Source organism: Neophocaena asiaeorientalis, unplaced genomic scaffold (genome assembly GCF_003031525.2).
Source record: "Neophocaena asiaeorientalis asiaeorientalis breed wild unplaced genomic scaffold, Neophocaena_asiaeorientalis_V1.1 scaffold280, whole genome shotgun sequence".
Taxonomy (NCBI): Eukaryota; Metazoa; Chordata; class Mammalia; order Artiodactyla; family Phocoenidae; genus Neophocaena; species Neophocaena asiaeorientalis.
In genome coordinates this window covers 5,287,170-5,313,013 of record NW_020185321.1, presented here as the reverse complement: position 1 = coordinate 5,313,013, position 25,844 = coordinate 5,287,170, and the positions used below count along the sequence as shown (strand labels likewise).

At 48.0% G+C, this 25,844-nt stretch overlaps 1 protein-coding gene across 7 annotated transcripts; it reads left to right on the top strand.

Moving 5' to 3' along the window:
- The first annotated feature begins 171 nt into the window (after positions 1-171).
- Positions 172-18,242, top strand: NPHS1 (NPHS1 adhesion molecule, nephrin). Of its 7 annotated transcripts, none has more exons than XM_024733816.1 (29): positions 172-355; positions 463-678; positions 755-877; positions 1,084-1,212; positions 1,864-1,945; positions 2,331-2,434; positions 2,618-2,745; positions 2,833-3,004; positions 3,192-3,349; positions 3,616-3,760; positions 3,863-3,987; positions 5,184-5,370; positions 5,596-5,725; positions 5,875-6,047; positions 6,464-6,604; positions 6,695-6,835; positions 7,402-7,463; positions 8,450-8,621; positions 8,717-8,873; positions 8,969-9,120; positions 10,490-10,601; positions 10,685-10,866; positions 12,461-12,517; positions 14,214-14,333; positions 14,474-14,498; positions 14,606-14,681; positions 14,840-14,933; positions 15,019-15,134; positions 17,331-18,242. In XM_024733816.1, exons 1-29 carry the CDS (start codon positions 217-219, stop codon positions 17,460-17,462), a joined length of 3,750 nt encoding a protein of 1,249 aa, XP_024589584.1. In that variant the 5' UTR covers positions 172-216; the 3' UTR covers positions 17,463-18,242. The 7 variants fall into 7 exon arrangements, with proteins under 7 accessions (XP_024589584.1, XP_024589583.1, XP_024589582.1 ...); XM_024733815.1 differs by having other exon boundaries at positions 7,402-7,481; XM_024733814.1 differs by having other exon boundaries at positions 7,342-7,463.
- Positions 18,243-25,844: the final 7,602 nt, after the last annotated feature.

Sequence of the window (25,844 nt, the reverse complement as noted above, 5' to 3'; positions counted from 1 at the left end):
CTGAGAGAGAGAGAGAGAGAGAGAGAAAGAGAGGGAACTTTAGACCAGGAGAGCACGATAGAGAGAATACAAGAGGGAGATCAGAGGGGACTTAGGGCAGGAAGAGAGAGAGAGAAAGACAGTGTGGGGGAGGGGAGACTGACTCCTGGGAGGAGAGAAAAACAGAGAAGGAGAAGAAGAAAAAGAGAAACAAAGAGAAAAGTAAGAGACGGAGACATGGAAAACCCAGAGAAAGACAGAGGCAGACGCAGGAGGCGGGCAGTGGTCCCTGTGGGAGCCACAGGCAGAGGACCTGGGCTGGCTCTGAGGCTCCCCATCAGGACGTCGCTGCTCCTCTTGGGGCTGCTGATGACAGGTGAGTGGGATCCTGGCCGGTGACCAGAGCCAGGTGGCCCTCATTTTCCACCCACATTCTCCAGGCAGACCCTCTGCCCTCTCCTACTGATACCTCTGTGTCCCCAGGCCTGGCCCAGGTGCCAGTCCCTGCCTCAGCCCCGCGAGGCTTCTGGGCTCTGCCTGAAAACTTGACGGTGGTGGAGGGGGCTGCCGCTGAGCTGTGGTGTGGGGTCAGCGCCCCTGGCAGTACAGTCCAATGGGCCAAAGATGGGCTGCTCCTAGGCCCCGATCCTAGGATCCCCAGTTTCCCACGGTATCGCCTGCAAGGGGACCCTACGAAAGGTAAGGGACAAGAGCCTGAGATTCTGAGCTACCAGCAGAGGCTGACCGTGGCCCTGATCTGGGGTCCTCCCCGCAGGTGAATTCCACCTGCATATTGAAGCATGTGACCTCAGCGACGACGCAGGGTATGAGTGCCAGGTCAGCCGCTCAGAAACAGGTCCTGAGCTCGTGTCGCCCAGAGTGATCCTCTCCATCCTGGGTACGGGTGAGAGACCTCCAGGACCCATGAGTCTGGACTTCCACCCTCGCCAGCTCCAGGGTCCAGGAGTCCAAGCCCCCAGTTCCCCACCACCCCCTTCCTTAGACCCAGGGTGCAGAACTCATTTCCTGAGCAATGAGACACGAAGCCCAAATCCTCATATCCTTCTGGGTGCTTCTGGCTTATCCCAGACCCTTTCTCACCAGTGCCCCCCAAGGTGCTTCAGCTGACCCCCGAGGCAGGGAGCACGGTCACGTGGGTAGCTGGGCAGGAGTACTTGGTCAGCTGTGTGTCTGGGGATGCAAAGCCAGCAACTGACATCACCTTCCTTCTGAGTGAGTGTGGGTGAACTGACGGGGGCAGCGGGAAGCCCCTGGAGTGGGGAGGGGATGTGTCCCTGCCCAGGGTTCTCCTGAGATGGGATGCAGGAACAGGCCTGGGGAGATGCTGAGGCCACTGTGGGACCCAGTGGATGGGAGGGGACATCCAGGAAAGGTACCAAGGAGTTCACAGGACTGCTAGGCCGGGGCTCAGGGGAGAGGCCGAGGCTCCAGATAGAGATACGGGTGTCCTTCTGGTGCAGCAACGAGAAGCTGAGGTGATGGGGGTGGGTAATACAGCCCAGCAAGGAGGGGAGGGGAGAGGGACTTCCCTGGCGGTCCAGTGGTTAGGACTCCGCACTTCCACTGCAGGGGGCATGGCTTTGATCTCTGGTTAGGGAACTAGGGTCCCTGCAAGCCAGATGGCGTAGCCAAAAAAAAAAAAAAAAAAGAGAGGAGGGGTGAGGCCCAGGCCAGGACTCAGTCCTGAGTGAGGACTCCAGGATTCAGGGAGGCTGGAATGTGTGGAGGGAATGGATATAGTGTTTTTCCTCCAGAACCAGGAGGGAGGGGTTGTATGTCCACCCTGAGGAATTCCAGGCCATGCTCCCCAGGATCTACCTTGGGGGAAACCTGGCACCCCTGCAGCCTTCTTGTTACCCTAAGGTGGACAAACAATTTCTGACATCTCTGCTAATGTGAATGAGGGATCCCAGGAGAAACTCTTCACCACGGAGGCCACAGCCAGGTATGGAAATTGGGGTGCCCTCCCCGCAGACGGATCCCCAAATTTTTGCATGAAAACCCCATATCCTAGGGGCTCAAGCATGGAAACTTGGGTCAGGTAGGAACATCCGGGACCCAATTCTTCACCCTGACACTCTAAAATTTCTTCATGGAATCCCAGTTCCAGAGGATCAAGTACAAAGGTTTTGGCCAGGTGTGGGCCTCTGGGACCCCAGTTCTCGCTGTTGACCCTGAAACCTCTTCCATGGAACTCTATCTAAATCCTAAAGGAAATCATCATAGAGACTTAGGCCAGGTGTGGGGAGCTGGCATGCCCACCTCTTCACCTTGACTGCCCAAATTTCAGATGATGACTCTGACTTTAGAACCCCCACTTCCCACCCCAGGGTGACACCCCAGAGCTCAGATAACGGGCAGTTACTGGTCTGTGAGGGGTCCAGCCCAGCTTTGGACACCCCTATCAAGGCTTCAATCACCATGAATGTTCTGTGTAAGTGGGGAACTGAGTCAACTGTTGGCACTAAGAATGGGGAGCAGGAATTGGGGGGCCCGGGGAGCACAGGGATTATGGAAGGCTCAGACTCTCAAGGGGGAAACATAGGGGTTCAGAGGCAGGTTGTGGGGCCTGGAAAGAATGCATGGGGTCCCCAGGCCCGTGACTGCTGTTCCCCAGTCCCCCCAGGACCCCCTGTCATCGAGTGGCCAGGCCTGGACGAGGGGCACGCGAGGGCAGGGCAGAACTTGGAGCTGCTGTGCATGGCCCGAGGGGGGAATCCGCTAGCCACACTGCAGTGGCTGAAGGTGAGGGCAGAGGCAGGTCTGGAGATGGGGGAAGGGGCGAGGGCCAGGAGCTGGCGCTGAGCTGGCCAGGCCTGTCCCTGTCTCCAGAACGGCCAGCCAGTGTCCACAGCCTGGGGCACAGAGCACACTCAGGCAGTGGCCCGCAGTATGTTAGTGATGATCGTGAGGCCGGAAGACCATGGGGCAAGGCTCAGCTGCGAGGCCTACAACAGCGTATCTACAGGGATCCAGGAACGCGGGGTCACGCTGCAGGTCACCTGTGAGTCCTGGGGCCAGCTGCCCATCTGTCAGTCTGTGCCCCAGAGAACCATCTGTCTGTGCCCCCAAATCATGCCTGTCTGATGCCAAAAACCTCATCATATGTCCCCAGTCTCCTCTCTGTCTGGGCTCATCTGTGAGCCGTGCAGCCCAGCTTAGTGTCTCTCCTCTGTCCGTCATCCCTGCAGTTCCCCCCAGTGCCATTACCATCCTGGGATCTGCATCCCAGTCTGAGAACAAGAACGTGACACTCTCCTGCATCACCAAGTCCAGTCGCCCAAGGGTCCTACTGCGATGGTGGCTGGGCTGGCGGCAGCTGCTGTCCACAGAGGAGACAGTCATTGATGTGAGGCGGGGGCCGGGCTCCTGGGTCTGAGGGAGGAGGGAGCTGAGGGCACAACTCCTGGATCTGGGAGAGGAGGGGTCTGGCGGCTTGGATGCCTTGGTGCCTGGGGAGCAAGCATGGACTGGGGCCCAGGGCCTCCTGGGTCTAACAGAGGAGAGGGTGGAGATGATTCATGTGTCCCTGCTGGGGTCTGGGGTGGACCCAAGTCACTGGTACCATGGATGGGGGTGCCCTACTCCCCCAGTCTGAAGCTTGCTCCCTGCCAGGGCCTGCATGGTGGCTACATCTCCATGTCTAACCTGACATTCCTGGCGCGACGGGAGGACAATGGTCTGACCCTCACATGTGAGGCCTTTAGTGAGGCCTTCACCAAGGAGACCTTCAAGAAGTCACTGGCCCTGAATGTGAAATGTGAGGCTCCACCATCACCCGGGGGTGCCCCATGCCTTAGAGACCCCCACCCTCAGGCCCCAGCTGGGAGAGAAAATCCGCTCTTCCTGGCTCTCCCCACAGATCCTGCCCAGAAGCTATGGATTGAGGGCCCCCCAGAGGGGCAGCGTCTCCGGGCTGGGACCCGGGTGAGGCTGGTATGTTTGGCCATTGGAGGCAATCCAGACCCTTCCCTCACCTGGTACAAGGTTGGTGCCAAGCAAGGGTTGTTTTGGGGTGGCCGGGAATGTGGGGGAAAGATGAAGCCCCTTCTCTCCTCCTCTTGGGAAATCTTGGGAAACCTGAATTTCTTGAAAAATACTGGAGATTTTGAGTTTCGGCAGGGAATTGGAAAAGACAAACGCCATGAGAATTAAATGCGACCTTAGAAAAAGTGAGGAAATTCTGGGAAAACAGTGAGAATTCTAGAATAAAAGAAAGAATTCTGGATCCGGATTGGGAATTCTAGAGAAAAGGCAATTAATTTCATTAAAATTAAAGGAAATTCTGGTGAAATCTTGGAATTCAGGTGAAATGGCAGGAATTTTAGGGAACGACTAAGAATTCCAGAAACAAAGACAATGGTGGGCAAAGCCTAGAAATTTTGGGGGAAAGACTAGTAATTCTCCAGCACATTTGAAAAATCCATTAATATTAAATTGAATTCTTGGGACTTGGGGGTAAGAAAATGAAATTCCATTAAAATTTTAAAATTCTGGCAGAATTCTGGGAGACTTTTGGGAAATTAGGAATCTAGTGGAAATTCTGGGGGAAAGAGTAGGCATTATAGGAAAGAAATTGAATTCCATTTAATTGGATGGAATTTTGGAGAAATACCACGAATTGGGACAATACAAAGGATTCTAGTAAAAGATTAGGATAATAAGAGAATATTGGGGAAGGATTTAGAAATTTGTGACCAGCCAATGGAATTAAGGGAAAGATCAAAGGAAATCTTTGAGGAAGGTGGGGAGTTTAAGAAAAAGAACTAAGGATAGGCAAAAGTGAAGGAATTCTGGGAAAGGTTTGGGAATTCCAAGGGAGTTTCCTGGCGTAGGGTGTCTGGTAAACATAGCTGGAATGAATTTTGAGGAGTGGGGCTGAGGGTCGGCCAAGGGCATCCAGAGAGCAGAGGAGGCGGGGGGCTGGGGTGGTGAGGCGTGGGACTGGAGGCGGAATCAGACAGCAAAATCTCGGGGCTCCGGGGGCCCAGTCGGTGGGAGAGATTCCGGTAGGATGTGCTCAGTTCCAGTCCCCATTCCTCTACCCTAGCTGGTGCCCACGGAAGGGGGCGCCTTTTCCTCATCACACAAAAGCTTTATCTGGGCTGGCAGCCAACCCAGTGGGGCGTCTCGCGGGGAATGGCAGGGCTACCCGCCGTCCCCCAGTCAGTCTCGGCCCTCAGGACTCGCGCACAGTGACCGAGCCGCGGCCGCCCCAGGAGCCACGGCGGGTGCAGCTGGGAAATCTGGAGAAGTCCGGGAGCACCTTCTCCCGAGAACTGGTACTGATCACCGGTCCGTCGGACAACCAGGCCAAGTTCACGTGCAAAGCCGGCCAGCTCAGCGCGTCCACGCAGCTTGTGGTGCAGTGTGAGGGGGCGCACGGCCGGGCTGGGGGCGAGGGCTGGGCCGCGGCGGGGAACTGAGCCGGAGCCGTGGCTGGTGGCTTGGGGATGGGGGGCGGCTGGGGGAGGGGTGAATGCCGCAGAGCCCCGGCGCGCTCGGGGCTGGGCGGGGCCTGGGTCACTGCCAGGCGGAAGCAGGCCGGGCCCCCTCCTCACCTCTGAGCCTCGCTCTTCCCACCGGTTCTCGAAGTCCCCCCAACTAATGTGACGATCCTGGCCAACGCGTCAGCGCTGCGCCCCGGGGATGCCTTAAACTTGACGTGCGTCAGCGTTAGCAGCAACCCTCCGGTCAACTTGTCGTGGGACAAGGAGGGGGAGAGGTGAGAGTGCGAGTGGCCCCATCGCTCCCTGGTTCTGGCCACGCTCCTTGACAGTCAGAATCCCGCCCCCGCCCGACTTGCCGTTCTGTCCAGTACCCTGCGCAGTACCCAGACTCTGGCTCTGGTCCTACTCCCTGCCCGGTCCACAGGCTGGAGGGTGTGGCCGCCACGCCCCGGAGTGCTCCATTCAAAGGCTCCGCTGCCGCTAGGAGCGTCCTTCTGAGAATGTCATCCCGCGACCACGGCCACCGCGTGACCTGCCGTGCCCACAGCACCGAGCTACGGGAAACCGTGAGCGCGTTCTACCGCCTCAACGTGTTGTGTATGTACGCAGGCGTGGCATCCCTCTTGATTCCCTCCTGACCCTATACTACGTGGGTCTTCATCTTGATACTGTCTTTGACTTCCATCCTAAAATTGGAAACTTTCCTGACCTTTATCCTCACACCTGTCCCTGCACCAGCTCCTATCCTGCCCAACCCCCATCCTGCCTTTTGTCCTCTATCCTTACCCCTGACCATCACCCCCATCCCGAACCCTCTTTCCATCCTTAAAGCTGACTCTGGCTTCTCCTGAACCTAACCCCCATCTCAGCTCTGAACTTAATTGCTACCTTGTCCACAACCTTAAAATCTAGTCATGATCTCGACTTTAACATTTCATGCCTGCACCTGATCTCAAATCCTCCCCGGATCCGAACCTTAACAATCTTGACTCCCAGCGGCGCCTCCTCCGCAGACCCTCCAGAGTTCCTGGGTGAGCAGGTGCTTATGGTGACCGCGGTGGAGCAGGGCGAGGCACTGCTACCCGTGTCCGTGTCTGCCAACCCCGCCCCGGAGGCCTTCAACTGGACCTTCCGCGGCTACCGCCTCAGCCCAGGTACAGGGAAGGGGAATGAAGAGAAGCGCAGGTCTCCGGGACTCCGGGACGGGAGGGTCTGGTAAGCCCCTCAACCTTTACTTCCCCCAGCTGGCGGCCCCCGGCACCGTATCCTGTCTGGTGGAGCTCTGCAACTATGGAACGTGACCCGCGCTGACGATGGCCTCTACCAGCTGCACTGCCAGAACTCAGAGGGCACCGCTGAAGCTCTCGTGAGGCTGGACGTACACTGTGAGCCCCCTCGTCACCCTAGGCAACTAGGGAGCTTTGGGAGCCCCGCCCACCATGGAAACCACACCCACCCAGGGAATCTTGCCCACTGTGGAGTCTCCTCATTGTGGAAGCTCCACCCACCCAGGGATTTTCACCCATCCTGGAAGCCTCCCACTCTGGGAGCCCCCGCTGTGATGGAGCCACGTCCACTTCGGGAAATCTGCCCACTAGAGAGACCCTATGTAGAATCTCTGCCCACCTACTCCCATCAGGAAGCCAAGCCCACTGTGGAAGCCCCACTGCCACACAATTCTGGAAGTCCACCGCACCTACCCTTGTCACTACGGTGGTATAGTAAAGGGTGGGGACAACCTCATTAACCTTGAGAACTTTACTCTCAAGGCAGACTTTATCCCACCCGTGACTTTCTCGGGCACCTCTAAGACACCTCACCCACCTGGGGCCCTCTTCCACCATGGCCTGTCTGGGCCCAAGTGCCTTCCCCAAGCTCCTCCCTTCCCTAGATGCTCCCATCATCCGAGCTCTCCAAGACCCCACTGAAGTGAATATTGGGGGCTCTGTAGACATAGTCTGCACTGTTGATGCCAATCCCATCCTTCCTGAGATGTTCAACTGGGAGAGGCTGGTGAGGATCCAACCTTTGGTAAATGGAGGGGCCTGGGGGGATGTGATTTCTTGACTGTGGGTTCCTTGGGAGGAGGGGTCACGTCTACATGACCTTCTATAACTATGTACTTGTCCGGGCATGCTCCAAGAAATAACTGTTGAATGGCAGATGGATGGGTGGATGTGTAAATAGATAACCAGGTGAGTGGGTGGGCAGGTGGGTGGATATATGGATGGATAGGTAGATGGGTGGATGGATAGGTAGATGGGTGGATGAATAGGTGGATGGATGAATGAGTGGATGGAAGAACAGATGGACAAATGAACAAGTGAATGACTGGATAAATGGATCAATAAATGGGCAGTTAGATGATTGAATGAGAGAAATGAGTAGATTAGACTAGAGAGTAGATGGATGGATAGATACACCATCAGTGGAAAAGATGTCTGTGGAAGGATAATGGGTAAATGGATGGATGGATGGATGGGTGAGTGCACAAGTCGATGGAGAGATGGAGAGATAGATAAATAGGTAGCTAGATGCATTGATGAACAGATGCATGTATTTATTGGTGTGTGTGTCTATGAGGAAATAGATGGGGTGGATGGGTTGAGAGATGGAAGGGTGAATGGGCAGGTAGAAGGAAGACAGATGGTTGGATGAATGAATGGGTGAATGGATGAATGGATGGAATGGGAGGTTGATGGGTAGGATGGTTAAATACATGGATGGATGGGTGGGCAGGTAGATGGTTCCAAGCATGAATGGTTGAATAAATGGTTGGGTGAGTGGTTGGTTGGATTGACGGATGAATGGATGGATCCATGCATGAATGTTTGGATAAATGGATGGATGGGTGCATGGGTGGATGACAACAGAAATTTTTTCTTTGCTAGAAAGTGTGATTGTGGCTGGGAGAATGAGGCTACAGAGGGGACCCAGTTTGGAGGATAATGGAGCTGGGGCCAGATTTGGGGACCATCTCCTGAGTCTTGTGCCTCCAGGGAGAAGAGGAGGAGGACCAGAGCCTGGATGACATGGAGAAGATATCAAAGGGGTCCACAGGGCGTCTTCGGATTCACCATGCCAAGTTGACCCAGGCTGGTGCTTACCAGTGCATTGTGGACAATGGGGTGGCACCTCCAGCCAGAGGGCTGGTCCGTCTTGTTGTTAGATGTGAGTAACAACCAAAGCCCTAACTTCAACGCCTGCCACTAAATCCACATATCATGTCCTTCCATACACCTCATGTTGACCTCCAACCCCTCTAGTTGCCCCCCACGTGGAGCATCCCTCTCCTCTAACTAAAGTGGCTGCAGCTGGAGACAGCACTAGTTCTGCCACCCTCCACTGTCGTGCCCGAGGTGTCCCCAATATCGTCTTCACTTGGACCAAAAATGGGGTCCCTCTGGATCTCCAGGATCCCAGGTGAGCCCAGGCCCAGCCAGGTAACAGTCCAGCCCTAACTTTGATCCCCCAGCCCCAATCACCCTCCCTGAGTCCCTGGCACACCTCCTCTCCAGGTACACAGAGCACACATACCACCAGAGTGGTGTCCACAGCAGCCTCCTGACCATTGCCAACGTGTCCGCAGCCCAGGACTATGCCCTCTTCACGTGCACAGCCACCAACCCCCTTGGCTCGGACCACACCGATATTCAACTCGTCAGCATCAGTATGGTGGGAGGGGGCTCTGAGGGTGTTGGGAGGGTGCTCCCCTAGGTCAATCCCCAAGTCTCTGGTTGCTCTCAGAATGGCAGTGTTCCTGAAACCTGAGAAGTGTTTAGGAACGAGGATGGAGTTTTTGCCTGCCCCGAAATCCCAGTGGAGACTGGATTTTTAGGGAAACCCACAAAGGAAAAAATGGAGGGGGTTTCTTATTGGCCCAAGTAACTGAAAAGTAGATTTTCAGGAGTTGCTGGATCTAGGTTCAGCCGTCATCAAGAACTCCCCACCTCTCAGGACCGCTTTTCTCTGTGTTGGCCTTATTGTGAGATGTCTGTTAGACATCTAACAACCACTATGAGAAGCTTTACAGTAAAGTAAGGCTTCCTAACAGTGGTGTGAAAGTACTAGAATTAAGATCCATTGGTTCCACTTGGCTCCCAGCCCATCCCTGATCCAATCAGGTGGTGAGGAGAAGACAACCTGATCTGATTGTTGCTCCTGTTGGCTAGGCCTAGTCACATGTCCATCCTACAAGGAGTGGAGCCACTTCCATCAGAAGCACGTGGCCTGAGAACGTGGGCGAGTGGTTCTCCAACGGATATTCAGGGTTCTGTAACCAGAAGAAATGAGGGCAGTGGATATGAGATAGGCACAAAAATCCACTACAAGAAACATATATTATACAGTCAATCCTCCTTATTTGTGGAGCCTGTATTTGCACGTTTGCCTGCTAAAATTTATTCATAACCCTCAAATCAATACTCATGCTGCTCTCTCAGACATTCAGGGGACTGTACAGAGCGGGTGAAAACTCTGAGTCACCCAATGAGTACATTCTCGGCTGCGGTGGAGCAAGACAACACTCTGCTTTCTTACAGCTCTCATATTTTGCACCTTCGTGCTTTTTGTTAGTGATTGTGCTAAATAAAATGGCCCCCAAGCACAGCACTAAAGTGCTGTCTGGTGTTCCTAAGCTCAAGAAGTCTGTGCTGTGCCATTTGGAGAAAATACTTGTTTTGGATAAGCTTCGTTCAGGTGTGAGTTATAGCACCACTGGCTGTGAGTTCAATGTTAATGAATCAACAAGATATATTAAATAAGATGTCTTTAAGCAGAAACATGCACAACACAAGATCATGTATTAATTGGTTGATGAAAATGTGACTAGAGCCTCATGGGAATCTACGCCTGCATTTCCCCTAGAAGCAATGGTTTGGTATTTGCTCGTTGAGGGTTCACAGTGATTTTAGAGAACATGACCACCATGAGTAATGAGAATCGACTGTATATTTAAAATCATGCTTAAGGAATCTGGAAGGAATCTTTCAGAATCCTTCTGTACCCTCTGACTATGTCCCCCATCCCTTACCTCAAAGGCCGCCCTGATCCGCCATTGGGATTGAAGGTCATGAGCATGACCCCATACTCGGTGGGGCTGGAGTGGAAGCCTGGCTTTGATGGGGGCTTGCCACAAAGTTTCCAAGTCAGGTGGGTCCCTGTCATGGCAGGAAGGGGTGGTAGCCAATAGGACTGGGGCACCTCCCTGAATGACTGCCCTCCCTTTCATGCAGGTATGAGGCTCTGGGGACTCCAGGGTTCCTCTACATGAATGTCCTACCACCCCAGGCCACCACCTTCACACTGACTGGGCTGCAGCCTTCTACACGATACAGGGTCTGGTTGCTGGCCAGCAATGCCCTGGGCGACAGTGGAATAGCTGACAAAGGGTCCCAGGTCTCAGTCACCACTCCAGGTGGGAAGGGACATTCTTGGGCAGGTTGCAAAATTCCTCAGAGAACTTATAGGGTGGTATAGTGAAGTCAATACTATTATTCCCTTTTTGCAGTTGGAGAAACTGAGGCCCAGAGAGGTTAAACAGTCAAAGCTCGCACAGGTGGAGGGAACTACAGAGAAGTAGTTCAATTCAGATTTAAACTCAGGCAGATGAACTCCAAAGACTAGTTTTTGCCACTAGACTCTACTGTTGGAATGTGATTGATGACACAAGGGAAATTATAAGAGAATTTGAAGTGAATTAAAATGAAAACATGAAAATTGTAGGGTGCAGCTAAAGCAGTGCTTAGCAAGAAATTTATAGCGTTAAGTGCTCATATTAGATTTTTTAAAAAAGACTTCAAATTGTCTCTCTAAGTTTCCATCTTAAGAAACTAGAAAAACAAAGACAAATTAAATCCAAATCCAAAGTAGACAGAAGGAAGGAAATAATAAAGAGCAGAAATTGATGAACTAGAAAATCAAAAGACAATAAAGAAAAATCAATGAAACCAAAAGCTGACTTGTTGAAAAGATCAATAATGTTTACAAAGCTAATCAAGGCAAAAAAGAGAGAAGACACCACTTAACCAATATCAGGAATGAAAGGGGGGACATTACCACTGATCCTACAGACATTAAAGGAAATTAGGAAGTATTACAAACAATTTTATGTCAATAAATTCAGCAACTTGATGACACGGATAAATTCTTATATGACTGAGAACATTTTGAGTCTGGTAGACACTACAGTGTAGTGGCTAATCACACAGAGCCTGGTTCAGACAAACCTGGGTTCAAGTCCCAGCTCTGCAACTTCCTAGATGTGAGACCTTAGGCAAGTCACTTAAGACTCAGTATAATCTTTGAGCCTCAGGCTCTAAAGGTAAGGCGTATCTCCAGCCTCTGTATCTCAGTTTCTGAAAATAAGGTCTATCTTAGACAGTTGTGAGGATTAAATAAAATATATCTAAAACTCTTAGAACAGGGCCCTGTACAAAGTAAGTGCTATGTAGATGCTAATTTAACGAAATGCCCCCTGCTCACCTTCTGTTTACTTTGCCCCATGAAAGCTCCCTTTTTCTGTCTTTCCCTTCCTGACAGAGCAGCCTTTTTCCTCCTGGAAGTAAGGACTCTTTCCCATCCCTACAATCTTCCCTCCCCTTACCCCCACCTCCATTCCAGTCTTCCCTTTAAGCACTAAAGCATAAAGTAGTACTATACTTACCTCCCTTGCTCTAGAACTTATATCTCTATTAAGGCATCCTGAGAACACAGCATCTTTTTTGATTAATCCCCAAATTTGACAATTCAGGTTAAAAGAACCTTCCACGCCATAAAGCACTCATCAATAATTTATTATTTTTTTTTATTATTAGCATTAGAATGGCTATTAATAGTATTGTCATTATCATCAGCAGTTTCCAGTTCTCTTTGAAATATTCCTAAAAAGTCATAAATTAGTTCCCATGAGTCTCAAAATGGGTTGCAAAGCTTAATAGGAGGCTGAGAAATATTTAAGGCTTGTCTCAGATTAATGGTATTAATTTGCATTCTCTATATTCACCTCCCAGGTCTAGACCAACCTTCTGGAGAACCTGACTACCAGCTGCCCACAGAGCAGCCCGCAGGCAAGTCCTCAATCCCCAAACACCCTCTCTCTCCCGGAAAAAACGTTCTGGTCTCTAACCCCACCTCCTCTTCCTTGTGGCCACAGCCTTTTAAGACTTAGGTCTGCCCTGTAGGCCCTCACTCATATCCTTAGCTCTTCCTCTTACCTGGATGTGATAAATTTTCTCTCTTCCTAATTCAGTTTAGTTCTGAAAAACAAAGCAAAACGAAAAACTAGCTGATTCCATGCCCTGTGCAGAGCCTGTGTCAGTTGGCTTTTGCCGCATAACAAACCACTCCAAATATGCACACTTACAGCAACAAACATTATTTCTTGTGATTCTATGAGTGGCTGAACAGTTCTGGTCTGGGCTATAGTCAGGTAGCAGCTCTGCTGGGACTGGTTGGTCTAGGGGGGCCCCTCCTTGCACGTCTGACAATCTGGCTCTTGGTTGGGACAATGGAGGTAAGTGGGCCACATGTGTCTCCTTGGCTTGTTCACATGGAGGTGGTCACTGGAATCCCAAGAGCAGCAGGAAAGGGCAAGTTCCAACTTACAGGCACTCTTCAAGCTTCTGATTCTGTCTCACTGGCTGAAGCAAGTGACATGGCTCAATTCAGAGTCAGTGTGGAAGGGAAAATCTCAAGGGTACGCATAGAGGGAGACAATTATGATCATTTTTGCAAATAATCCCCTTTAGAGTCTGAGAAGGTTGCAAGTGACAGAAATTCAGCTGTTGTTGACAATAAAAAGAATGGCTTGGCTCATGAAATTGAAACCTCTTAGTGTGCCTGGATTCAGGTGCTCAAAATTTTCACCAAGGATCAGTTTCTCACTCTCTCAACTTTGCCTTCAACTCTGATGACTTCCTTCTCGGATTCTTCTCTTAAGAAGGCAAAGAAATCCTCCCACACCTTCAGCTTTTATTTCACTTCTTAGCAGCTAGCAGAAGAGTGTCCTAGATGTTCTTGCAAAAATCCACCTTAGGTTAAATGCCAGTCTCTGAACTGATCACCGTGGGAAGAGGGATGGGTGCTCTTATTGGCCAGGTCAGGCCACGTGTCCTTCACGGAGTCCTGGGGAGCCATCCAGACTGAGGAGAGCAGGCAGTAACCACCGTCAAAGGAAAATGAGTCCTGTTAGCAGAAGGTGGGGAAATGAGTGCTAAGCAGATGTCTGCTGAGAGGGACTTAGTCCTGTCCTCAGGGATATAGCAGGGGATTCTGATATTGTCTGGGATGGAAGTTTGTGCAAAGAGGAAGTCATTCGAGACGGAGTTTGAAGGGAGAAGAGAAGTTTGCTTGAGATGAAAGGACATTTAAAGACAGACACTTGACTATTCGAAAGCTTAGAAGTGTGGGTTTGTCTCAGTGATTCTGGAAACAGCCAGTTGTTAGTTTTGTGTGGCTGGAGGGTCAGTAGTTGGTGAACAAGAGTGGGGACATGGAAAGAGGCCAGATCATAGAAGATCTTGAATGCCCAGCTAAAGAGCTGAAGTTCCTGCTTGAGTCCATACAAGGGGCTTGGGCAAAGGTAGGACCCACTGCTAATGGCCTGATTTGAGAAAGGAGCCACCTTCCCTGGGGTGGCAAAAGGAGTGGACATGGAAACCCCTGCCCATCTGCTTTCCTGACCTAGGAGGAGGACTTTGCTTGGTCAGGGACAGGCTTTTCCAGAGAACCCCAATTGAAGTCTAAAACCAATTGTCCCCACAGGACCCTCAAGGCTGCCCCTGCTGCCTGTGCTGTTTGCTGTTGGGGGTCTTCTGCTGCTTTCTAATGCCTCCTGTGTCGGGGGATTCCTCTGGCAGCGGAGACTGAAGCGTCTTGCTGAGGGTGAGGAGGGACCTTTCCCCTGCCGGGACGGAGGCCCAAGGGTGATGGGAGCCCTGGGTTGGCTGCATATTGAAGGTATCCCAGGGCCAAGTGGGCTCCAGGAGCATGTTTCTGACCCTTTTTTTCCCTACTTCCCTCAGGCATCTCAGAGAAGACAGAGGCAGGGTAAGTGGGTATATTTTTCTGTAAGGAAGCCTCTGGGGGAGGAGGTTTGAGGGAGACAGCTGTCAGAGGGTCAACACCCAGCTGCCCCCATGCCTCCATCCTGGAAGGTCGGAGGAAGACCGAGTCAGGAACGAATACGAGGAGAGCCAGTGGACTGGAGACCGTGACACTCGAAGCTCCATGGTGAGTGGGGGTGGTCCTGACACCCCCCTGACAGGGAATCGACAGTGACTAAAATTCCACTGTTAGCTTCACGTTAATCATTGCCCTTTCCAGGAATGATGGAGTCAAAGGATGGAAAAGACTTTATCTGTTTTTATTGGGGGGGGGGGCATTGACAGGTTAGCACAACAGATGTAGAGCCATATTACCACTCCATGAGGGACTTCAGCCCCCAGCTTCCCCCCACGCTGGAGGAGGTGTCTTATCCCCGTGGTGAGTGGTGAGCACAGCGGAACCCCCCCCCCCATAAGTAACCCTGACATCTGGACCTGGTGTCCTGATCATCTCTCCCTTCCAGGTGTCACAGGTCTTAAGGAGGAAAATATGGCTTTTCCTGGGCACGTGTATGATGAGCTGGAAAGACTGTACGCCCCGTCTGGGGCCTGGGGACCCCTCTACGATGAAGTACCAATGGTGAGGAGATTTGTATCAGCAGAAATATTTCTTGGCCAGTGCTAGAAACCCACCTCCTACTGCTTGTATTAATTAGGGTAAGCCAGCTGCTGTAGCAAAGAGGCCTTGGCCATAATCCAGCGGCCTAAACGAGACAGTCTATTTCTTTCTCACATAGCAGTCAGAGGTGAGTGGCCCTGCTGCATGCAATTATTCTGGAACCCAAGTTCTTTCTGTTGTGTTCCTCTTCTATCCTCTAGTAAGTTGACCAAGTTTACATGGATGGGACAGTTCCCTGGGGGTTTCAACTGGTGGGAAAGGGAAAAAGAGAGCATGGTAGAGGCACAACCCTGACTCATGGTACAGGCCCAGAAATGGTGCATTCTGCTTTTATTCCACTGGTGAGAATACGGACATGGTCATACCTAACTGCAAAGGAGTTTGAGAAATGCAGCCTATTTGGCAGCTATATCCCCTACTACAATTCTGTTACTGTGGAAGGAGGAAGGTATGTGTTTGGTTGGATAATTAGCCATCTCCACCATACTGGTTAAGCAGAGAGATACAGAGAAATAATTTTTTGGCCTACTCAATGGAAAAGTCAAGGGATAGAAATGTCTTCAGGCCCATCCAGAATTTCCTCTCTAAAGATGTCCCTAACAAATTCAGGTTTGTATCCTATTAGATTGGAAACCTTCAAATAAAGGGAATGCCTCTAGAAACCTTCAGATAAAGGGAATGCCTCTAGAAACTTTCAGATAAAGGGAATGCCTCTAGAAACCTTCAGGTAAAGGGAATGCCTCTAGAAACCTTCAGATAAAGGGAATGCCTCTAGAAACTTTCAGATAAAGGGAATGCCTCTAGAAACCTTCAGGTAAAGGGAATGCCTCTAGAAACCTTCAGATAAAGGGAATGCCTCTTTTTCAGTAGCTCCAAAGCCCCAACGCAGGTACTTATTGGCTTAGTTTTGCTCATACTCATTGCTGAACCACTGAAGTGGGGAGTAGAATATGCTAATTGGACAAGTCTGAATCAGTGCCCACCCATGGCATCAGGGAGTAGGGGCCAGCACCATTCAATCCACTGGGCTGAGCGTGGGAGAGGGATGGAGAGCACAGAGGGAAATGAAGATTGTGGCCGGGCAGGCAAAAGCAGCCGACAGGGACCTTGGCCACAAACTAAGCCCCACCTACTGCCTCACAGTAAGGGAGGTGGGGCAGAACCCCTACTTTCTGTGTGGCCTTGACGAATGCTCTGGCTACAGTGGGCCAAAGATTTCCCTCTGTAACTTTGTCCAGGTGGGGAACTGTTCTCCCCACAAAGGTGGCGATAAAGTGCATAGTGCTGTCCATGGTGCTGAACCACACGAGCCCTCTAAAGCACAGATGCAGTCTGCACACTTTCTGAAAAGGGGCAGATAGTAAATATTTGGGGCTTTGCAGGAAATAGTGTCTTTCTAGAAACCACTCACTCTGCCATAAAAACAGCAATAGACAATAGATAAACAAACAATTGTGGCTAAGTTCCAATAAAACTTCATTTTGGGGCACTGAAATTTGAAATTAATATAATTTTCACATGTCACAAGTATCATTCTTTTTTGATATTTTCCCAACAATTAAAAAATGTAAAACTATTCTTAGGCAATAAAAAAATACAGTGGGCCATATTTGGCCCGTGGGCAAGTCTGCTCTAAAGTTTGCTGATCAAAAAGAACCATTTTCCCAAATCTAGGGAAAGCACAACCCCAGTAGCGACCACCCTACATGGTCTTTTATCTCTTCTCATTTGATGAGGGAATGTTTTGGACCTTCATAAGACTGACAAGACTCACATTCCACAATTCCCATATCTGATATCGTGGGGCTAACTAAAAGTTTCACATGTCTGACATTTAAATTACTTTTTTGACAGTAAATCACAAGATATCTTGGACTTGCTTAAAAATAATCCAGTTGGGGGTGGGGTGGGGGATGAGAAGATAGAGATATAGATAAATAAAGATTGACCAAAGGTTGATATTGTTGAAACTAAGTGATGGGCTCACGGGGGTACATAATAATCACTCTCCTCTTTGTTTATGTTGGAATTTCCCCCATAATTAGAAGCTAAAACATTTTTTTCTATGAAATAGAGCAGGAGGTTGTATCCCCCAGAGCTGCAATGATGATACACAGAGCATCTCTCTATGGTTCTAACTCCACCTTTGCTTGTCAGGGCTCCTGTGACCTCTACTGGCCTGAAGACAGGTATGAAGATGCAAGAGGAATCTATGATCAGGTGGCAGGAGATTTGGACCCTATGGAACCTGATGCTCTACCCTTTGAGCTGAGGGGACAGCTGGTGTGAGAGGTTTCTCAACACCCTTTTCCTACACCTGCAAGACATAATATCCCAATTGTCCTTTTTATTCCAGCCTAGGCTGAGCTTGTTAAGTGATCTCCATTGGACACAAAGGGACTGGACTTTTTCAGAAAGGGAAGTGGAGGGGTGTGTGTAAGTGACAGAAGATGGTTCAAGCTGGTGTCAAAGTATAAACAAGCCTCCTCCTGGGGTTGGATTTAGAGTTCTCCATAGGGACACATGAATTGTAAAAGACATCTCAATAATGAAAAGGTAGTCTGAGGGTCTTCATGCTTTTTAAAGTAAACATTTCAGAAGTGGGAAAAGACATGTTAAAAACTCAGTTCATTTTGAGTTCAACTGCATCCGAAATAGCTTGGTTTATGCTTTTCCATAGTTATCTACAACACAATGTATAAACTATGACACACATGTAAACATAAATAGACTCTATAGAAAATAAACAGCCTTTATTGAAACAAGCTGGACACAAAATTATACATGCTATGTGATTTCGCTTATAGAAATTCTAGAACAGGCAAAGCTAATCTACAGTGACAGAGCCAGATTAGTGGTTGCCTGGGGCCATGGGAAGGAACTGACGAAAAAAGAGTATGAGGAAATTTTTGAGGGGGTGATAGAAATGTTCTTTATGATGATTGTGGTGGTAGTTATATGAATGTATAGATTTGTCAAAACTCACTGAACTCTACACTTAAGATGGTTGCATTTTATGGTACATAAATTACACCTCAACAAAAGTGACTTTAAAAACAGGCACCATAGGGGCTTCCCTGGGGTTTCCCTGGTGGTGCAGTGGTTGAGAATCCGCCCCCCAATGCAGGAGACATGGGTTCAAGTCCTGGTCCAGGAAGATCCCACATGCCGCGGAGCAACTAAGCCCGTGCGCCACAACTACTGAGCCTGCGCTCTAGAGCCCACGAGCCACAACAACTGAAGCCCACACACCTAGAGCCCGTGCTCCACAACAAGAGAAGCCACCGCAATGAGAAGCCCGCACGCAGCAACAAAGACCCAACACAACCAAAAATAATAAATAAATAATAAAATAAATAAATTTATTTTACAAAGGCACTATAATAAAGCAGCTCAGCAAGAGAATTCTTATATTTTTAAATTTTATTTATTTTTTTATACAGCAGGTTCCTATTAGTCTCTTATTTTTTTTGTACTGAAAAGCAGGAAAAGATAACTGAGAAGCTGTCTATTTCCATGGAGAACAGAGTATAGTTAGGAATAATCTTTCTTTAGGCCCCCAGTTCTATTTTATTAATCATATTGTCAAAACTGTTTAGTTCAAATGTTTGTCCAGGGACTTCCCTGGTGGTCCAGTGGCTAAGACTCTGTGCTCCCAATGCAGGGGGCCTGAGTTCGATCTCTGGTCAGGGAACTAGATCCCGCAGGCCACAACTAAGAGTTCGCATGCCGCAACAAAGATCCCGCGTGCCGCAACTAAGACCTGGCACAGCCAAATAAATTAATAAATATTTTTTAAAAACCCACAAATGTTTGTCCACATATTATTTTTTATCAGCATAGGCTAAAATAAGTTTTTATACCACAGCACTTGAATACACAAATACATTGGAGTCCAACTGATTTCCCTTTAATTAAAAAAATACTCCATTCCTAAGAATAGAATTTTTCTAATTGTATATTTTTCCTGTTCAAAGAAGAAAACTACAGGGTATTCCCTGGCTTCCCAGTGGTTAGGACTCTGCGCATTCACTGCTGAGGGCGCAGGTTCAATCCCTAGTCAGAGAACTAAGATCCCACAAGCCAGGCTGGGTGCCCCACACCCACCCACCCACCCCAAAAAAAAGAGAGAGGAGAAGAAAAAGGAGGAGGAGGAGGAGAAGAAGGAGAAGGAGAAGGAGGAGGAGGAGGAGGAGAAGGAGGAGGCGGAGAAGGAGAAGAAGAAGGAAGAGGAGGAGGAGAAGGAGGAGAAACATACAACATTCTGTTTCCACTTTGGCTAAGGAGAAAAGGTGAATTTATTGAAACAAAACTATGAGGGGTCTATCTTTCTGTATCTCTTGGCTTTGCTGTTCTCTGTGTTGACTTCATTCTCAGGTAGAGCCTTCATTTGGGGACAAAGATGAGCACTTGCCGTTCTAGGCTGGCATTCCAGAAGCTCAGGAGCCAGAGTACATCTTTTGCCAATAGTTCTGGAAGGTCTTGGGGCTGTCTTTCGTCAGCCCAGCTTGGGTCTTACGTCCATCCCTGAACCAATCATTATGGCTAGGGAACAAAATATGTGGATAATCCAGGTCCTGGGTTGCTCAGAACCACTTAAACCACTTGGGTAAGGCTCACCAAAGGAACCCCCAGGCTGTGGTTGGGTCTCTTCACGCACTTTTTACTTCCTCTTTGCTACTGTCTGAATCAATGTAACAGATATCTATTGCTTCTGTCTGCCCAGAATCGAGTCCCTCTTAATTTATATAGATATCATTGAATAAGACAAGTTCCTAATTATGCTAAGCCCCTGGATCCAGCTATACCCAAAGTCAGAGCCACTCCTGGACTATACATTCCCCTTTTCCCTTAGGTAAATCTGAATGGCATCTTCAGTTAGTTAGTTGCAACCATAAATTACCCTCTCCCTTAAGCCAGTTTGAATGGGGTCTTTAGTAAACTGATACAGAAATGAATAATTTACAAGGGGAAGAAACTCACTCAAATTAGTAGAGCTAAAAGGCATTTACTTTATTACTTACTAAAGGAAGATTAGTAATTACCAAATGATCAAAGTTAACATTACCAGGCATGTAAGAAATTGACATCATGGGCCTGCTGATATGAAATATTGAAGGTACAACAGTATGTCAATGATATTCCTGACTAAAGTGCATAGCCTGAATCTAATCATGAGGGAGACATGTTGAAATTGAAGGATATTCCACAAAATAGCTGTCCTGTAATCTTCATATATGTCAGGGTCATACAACACAAAAGAAGACTGAACTGTTCCAGCTTAAAGGAGACTAAAGAGACATGGCAACTGAGGGCAACACATATTTTCAATAAAGGGTATTATGGGGACAATTGACAAAACTGAGTAAGAATTGTAGATTAGATAACAATATTGTGTCAATGTTAATTCTATTACACTACGGTTGGGTAAGAGAATGCCTTGTTCTTAGGAAATGTGCACTTAATCGTTTAGGGTAAAAGGTTATCATGTCTTCAATTTACTCTCAAACAACTGAGAAAAATAATGTGTGTTTATACAGAGAGATAGAAAAGGACAAAACAAAGGTAAAATGTTGACATTTGGGGAATGAGCGTGAACTGTATTGAAATGCTTTGTATCCTTCTTAGAACTTTTCTGGAGGCCTGACATCACATCGAAATAAAAGTTGATTTTAAAAAGTGCATTGTAGGGCTTCCGTGGTGGCGCAGTGGTTGGGAGTCCACCTGCTGATGCAGGGAACGCAGGTTCGTGCCCGGGTCCGGGAGGATCCCACATGCCGTGGAGTGGCTGGGCCCGTGAGCCATGGCCGCTGAGCCTGCGCGTCCGGAGCCTGTGCTCCGCAACGGGAGAGGCCACAGCGGTGAGAGGCCCGCGTACCACAAAAAAAAAAAAAAAAAAAAAGTGCATTGTAAAGGTGCATGACAATGTCATAGAAGAAAAGGATCGGAAGTACAACTGTGTCTCATGGGTTGTGCAAATCTATCCAGTTCTTTTTATCTTTCATTGGTCCCATCATCTTTTGTCTACATCCCTCAGCAGATTTCCTCCATTCTCTCCTTGTAGATACCTAGCTTCCCTCTTTGTCCATAATTATTGCTTGTCCAGGAATTGACTGCCCCAGTTCTAGAGCACCACACCCTTGCCTGACTCTGAAATGTAGTGCCTTTATTCCAAATTTCGGACAGATCAAATCGGATTGGCTCAAGCTGGGTTAAGAAAAGGAGATCATAAGGGAAATGAAGACTATCTAGAGCAACAACATGGACAGTGTTGAATTAAAAGTCAGACCCAAAAGAGAACATACTGTATGATTTCATCTCTTTAAAGTTAAAAACAGTCAAAACTGATTTGTGGCAAGAGTGGTTACCTTTGGGGGAGAGGGAGAGTGATTGGAAAGGGACACAAGGAGGGTTTTTACGAGACTGATAATGTTGCTCCTTGACCTGGGTGCTAGTTACACAGGTGTTGTCATTTTTTGAAAATTTATCACACAATACTTGTGATATGGGCACATTTCTTTATGTGTGTTATATATCATTAAATTTTTTACATTATATCTCATAGCTGGCATTATGGTTGGAATTATAAATTTTCTGATATGGTTAATAACGCTTGGTACCGTTCTGAACAAATAAATTATAATTGTCACTCTATTTACTGTATAGTTTCATTTCAGAAAAAAAGTTCGTATATTTTAAACCATACCAAAATTTTTCATGCATGCGTATTTATATTAATTTAAGATAATTGTAAACTTATCTTTTTACCCATATGAATGCCTTTAACGATGTTTTCAAGTTGTTCAGGACGCGGACGCAATATCCAGCAGCATGCCTTGACGCTGGCCTCTTAAATGTCTGGAGGGTGGGAGGGAGGGAGACGCAAGAGGGAAGAGATATGGAAACATATGTATATGTATAACTGATTCACTTTGTTATAAAGCAGAAACTAACACACCATTGTAAAGCAATTATACTCCAATAAAGATGTTAAAAAAAAAAATGTCTGTAGCGCCCTCCGTCAACGCGGCAACCAAAAACGTTTGCGCAAATTTCCAAAACTCCCACCAGGGGGCGGTACCGCCCCTTTTGGGAAGAACCAATCTACCAGATTTGCTGTGTATTGGGAGCTCAGGGGACGGGTCTGTGCTGGAGATAATAACTTGGTGGTGGTGGTGGGAGTGTCTTCTGCATGTTAAGTGGTCACTGAGCCCCAATATTAAAGGCTAAGTAGCTGTGCAGGGCATCAAGACATAGGGGACCGCAGGAGCACAGCGTGCGGAGGGATTTTCTTAAAATTGTCGCTGGAGAATAACTGTCAAGGCAGGGAGAGGTAGGAATTGAGGCTGGCGAGATGGGCAAAGATATATCACGAAGGTCATCTTATGGCGTTTGTACTTTATCCTATGGGTGATACGAAGCCACTAAATAGCTGAAATGCAACAACGGACAGACAGCATTTATTAGCTGTTTCCACATGCCAACCCCTTTTCTAAGTTCTTTTTATGTATTCTCTTCCGGAACCATCAGAATTACTCATGAGCTCAGTTGTTCTGTCATCCAGAGTTCATTCACCCTTTTCCTGGTCACCTGCAGTCTCCCCTCGGGAAGCATTGGTGCATGGTCTCCTACTTCAGATATGCTTTGTGCTTCGTATGTAGCCCACTCTACCTGGGGCTCCACGAATTGGGATAGCCCTGGGAACTGACCAACCCGAGCGTCTTGTTTTCTAAAGCCCAGTGATTGGCTTACGGGTCATCAGGTGACCCAGTCAGAACCAACGAGAGGACTCTGACCCCCGCAGTTGTTCTCCCCCTTAGAACTCTGCCCTGCCTCTGAGCTAATATTAAAGCCCCTTTTACTCTCAGCAGGAAGTGGGTGGTCACCCACAGAAGGACCATCTGGGAACTTCATTCAAGAACCTTCCCTAGCTACTGTTGAGCGACTTGTCGTGTTCTGCCTGTTCTGCCAGGAGCTCAAGGTTCCCCACCTAGCCTCTGCCCCCCACCGCACTGTCATTTTCAACTTCACTTTCTACCAATCCTAGCTCTGTGTTTCAGGTAGTTAAGAAGAAATGCTTTACCTCCTTGTCTTTAAATCGTCTGTGATCTCGACCTGGTATGCCCACCCATTTTATTCAGTAAGAATTTGTGGGGCATCTAGTCCATGCTGTACTCTGGAGGATGCAGAGATAAATAGTAGATCTGGTTGTCTTCAATGTTGTGCAATTTCACTTTGATGTATTTAGGCATGAATTTATTTTTATTTATCTCGTTTAGGATATACTTGCTTCTTGGAACTGTGGATTCATGTTTTTCATCAGTTCTGGAAAATTCTCAGCCATCATTTCTTCAAAGATTGCTGTTCCTCTGTTCTGTTTTCTGCTTTTTGGTCTTTTATTAGATATTTGATGTATCTTAATCTCTCTTTCATATATCCATCTCTTTGTCTCTTTGTGCTATGTAATTTCCTCTGATAAATCTTTCAGTTCAAAAGTTCTGTCTTCAGCTATGTCTAATCCACTGTTTTAATTTTTATTGTGGGAATTATATTTGTTATATTTTTAATCTCTAAAAGTTTCATCTTTTATTTTTCAAATCCACTTTTTTCATTCCTGAAACTCTCTTGTTGCTTGCTTACATTTGTTTTTTTTGTTTTTTTAACCATCTTTATTGGGGTATAATTGCTTTACAATGGTGTGTTAGTTTCTGCTTTATAACAAAGTGAATCAGCTATACATGTACATATGTTCCCATATGTCTTCCCTCTTGCGTCTCCCTCCCTACATTTGTGATTGTATATTTTATTTCTTTAAAAATTTTACAAAGGGCTAGTCTGCAGTCTGATTTTGACAATTCCAATATCTGAAATTCTTGCAGGTCTGAATCTTTTGTTCGTTGTTGTGTTATACTGTATTTTTCCAAAGATGGCCAAAACAAGATTTGCTCTTTACAATATGACTTGACACAGGGCAAGTTTATGACTATGGCAGAAGTGACATTGTGATTTCCAAAGCTAGGTCATAAAAGGCAGTACAACTCCTCCCTGATTCCTTTAGGATGCTCACTCTAAGAACTCCACCACCATGCTGCAAAGAAATCCAAGCATCCTATGGAGAGGAACTGAGGCCCCCAGCCCACAGACCTGACCGACTCTCCAGCCAACAGCCAGCACCAAGTTGACAGGCACGTGAGTGAAAGTGCGTCCTCCAGCCCCAAGTTGAGCCAGCCCTGCTCATACTACATGGAACAGAAACAGACAACGGAACTGAGCCCTGCCCAAATTGAGAAATTGTGAGCAAAATAAATTATCGCTATTTTTTAAAGCTACCAATATTAGGGGTAGTTTACTTTGCAACAGTTGTTAACTGGAGCAGTTGCTTCTGCTAACCCTCACGGTGGCTTACTTTCTTGTGTGCTTGGTGATTTTATTTTTTTCTACATTACCAGGCTGGAACATCATTATTTTAGAGTGATTTATCTTCTCTTTTAGGACAGACCTCGAAGTTAACTACAGATGAGATTTCCCATTTCTCATCCCTTTTCCTCGATAACCCTAAAGAACTCACCCCTAGTCTTGGATGGCCCCATCCTGGGACAGTCTGTTCTTTTCACATTTGTAAATATCAACATCAGACTGATAATAATCTCATTACCAGGCCGCAGTTCACCCCCCACATCTCTACCCTGGGAGAAGAACTAAATTCTTCGATTGGTTAACACATTGTCAGAGGTCAGGGAGCAGGCTAGTTTCCTCCTACTATGGGAAATTGATACAACCACACACATCACTAGTTCAGTGTAAGTGTGGCTCACCTATGCCTAATTTGATAAAGGAGCAAATTCATTCTCCCTTCAACAATCTCCCTCCATCACCATTAACCTTTGAGATCCCTAAATGCAAGCAGTTCACCTGCTGCTGCTTGGTTCTGTCTCCTTAGTTGTGGCTCGCTGGCTCCTTAGTTGCGGCACGCACACTCCTTAGCTGTGGCGTGTGAACTCTCAGTTGCAGCATGCATGTGGGATCTAGTTCCCTGAGCAGGGATCAAACCCGGCACCCCTGCATTGGGAGTGTGGAGTCTTAACCACTGTTCCACCAGGGAAGTCCTGGTTCTATCTCCTTAAGAACAAGCAAGGGGGGAAAAAAGTAAGATCTGCCAGCTGAGAAATAAAAAATATCTTCTCCAAATCCCACTAAGGTGCCTTTCCCACCCAGAACTGAGTTTTCCCACTGCTGTATATCTCCTTGTAACTTAATTAAAGAGCAATCAGGGCCTGCCTGCCTACCCTCCAGCATAAACATCCTTGGAAAATGTCAGACACACCTGGATAACTAATTTTGTCATGAGAACCTCTCATGAGGGAGGGGAAGATCTTGGCACCGCCTCTACTGGAGCGATGAGTGCAACACCACGGCACCTTGGTAAGCAGCACCGCTGTCAGTAACCACTGTTAGAGCAACTCTACCTCTCCCAGCTGCCCCCTACTCTATCCCCTGTCAGATCATGACTTTTTCGAGGGAGTGATTCTTGTGGCCTCCTCTACTTCTTGCCGGATCAGCACTGACTCAAGAAGTTGATCTTATCCACGTGGAAACAACTTAGATGTCCATCAACAGATGAATGGATAAAGAAGACGTGGTGCATATATACAATGGAATACTACTCAGTCA

Coding starts and splice junctions, on each gene's coding strand:
- NPHS1 (XM_024733813.1), top strand. CDS start 217: ATGGAAAACCCAGAGAAAGACAGAGGCAGACGCAGGAGGCGGGCAGTG. Junction 1,946..2,330: donor ACCACGGAGGCCACAGCCAG/GTATGGAAATTG, acceptor TTCCCACCCCAG/GGTGACACCCCAGAGCTCAG. Junction 7,482..8,449: donor TGGTGAGGATCCAACCTTTG/GTAAATGGAGGG, acceptor TTGTGCCTCCAG/GGAGAAGAGGAGGAGGACCA.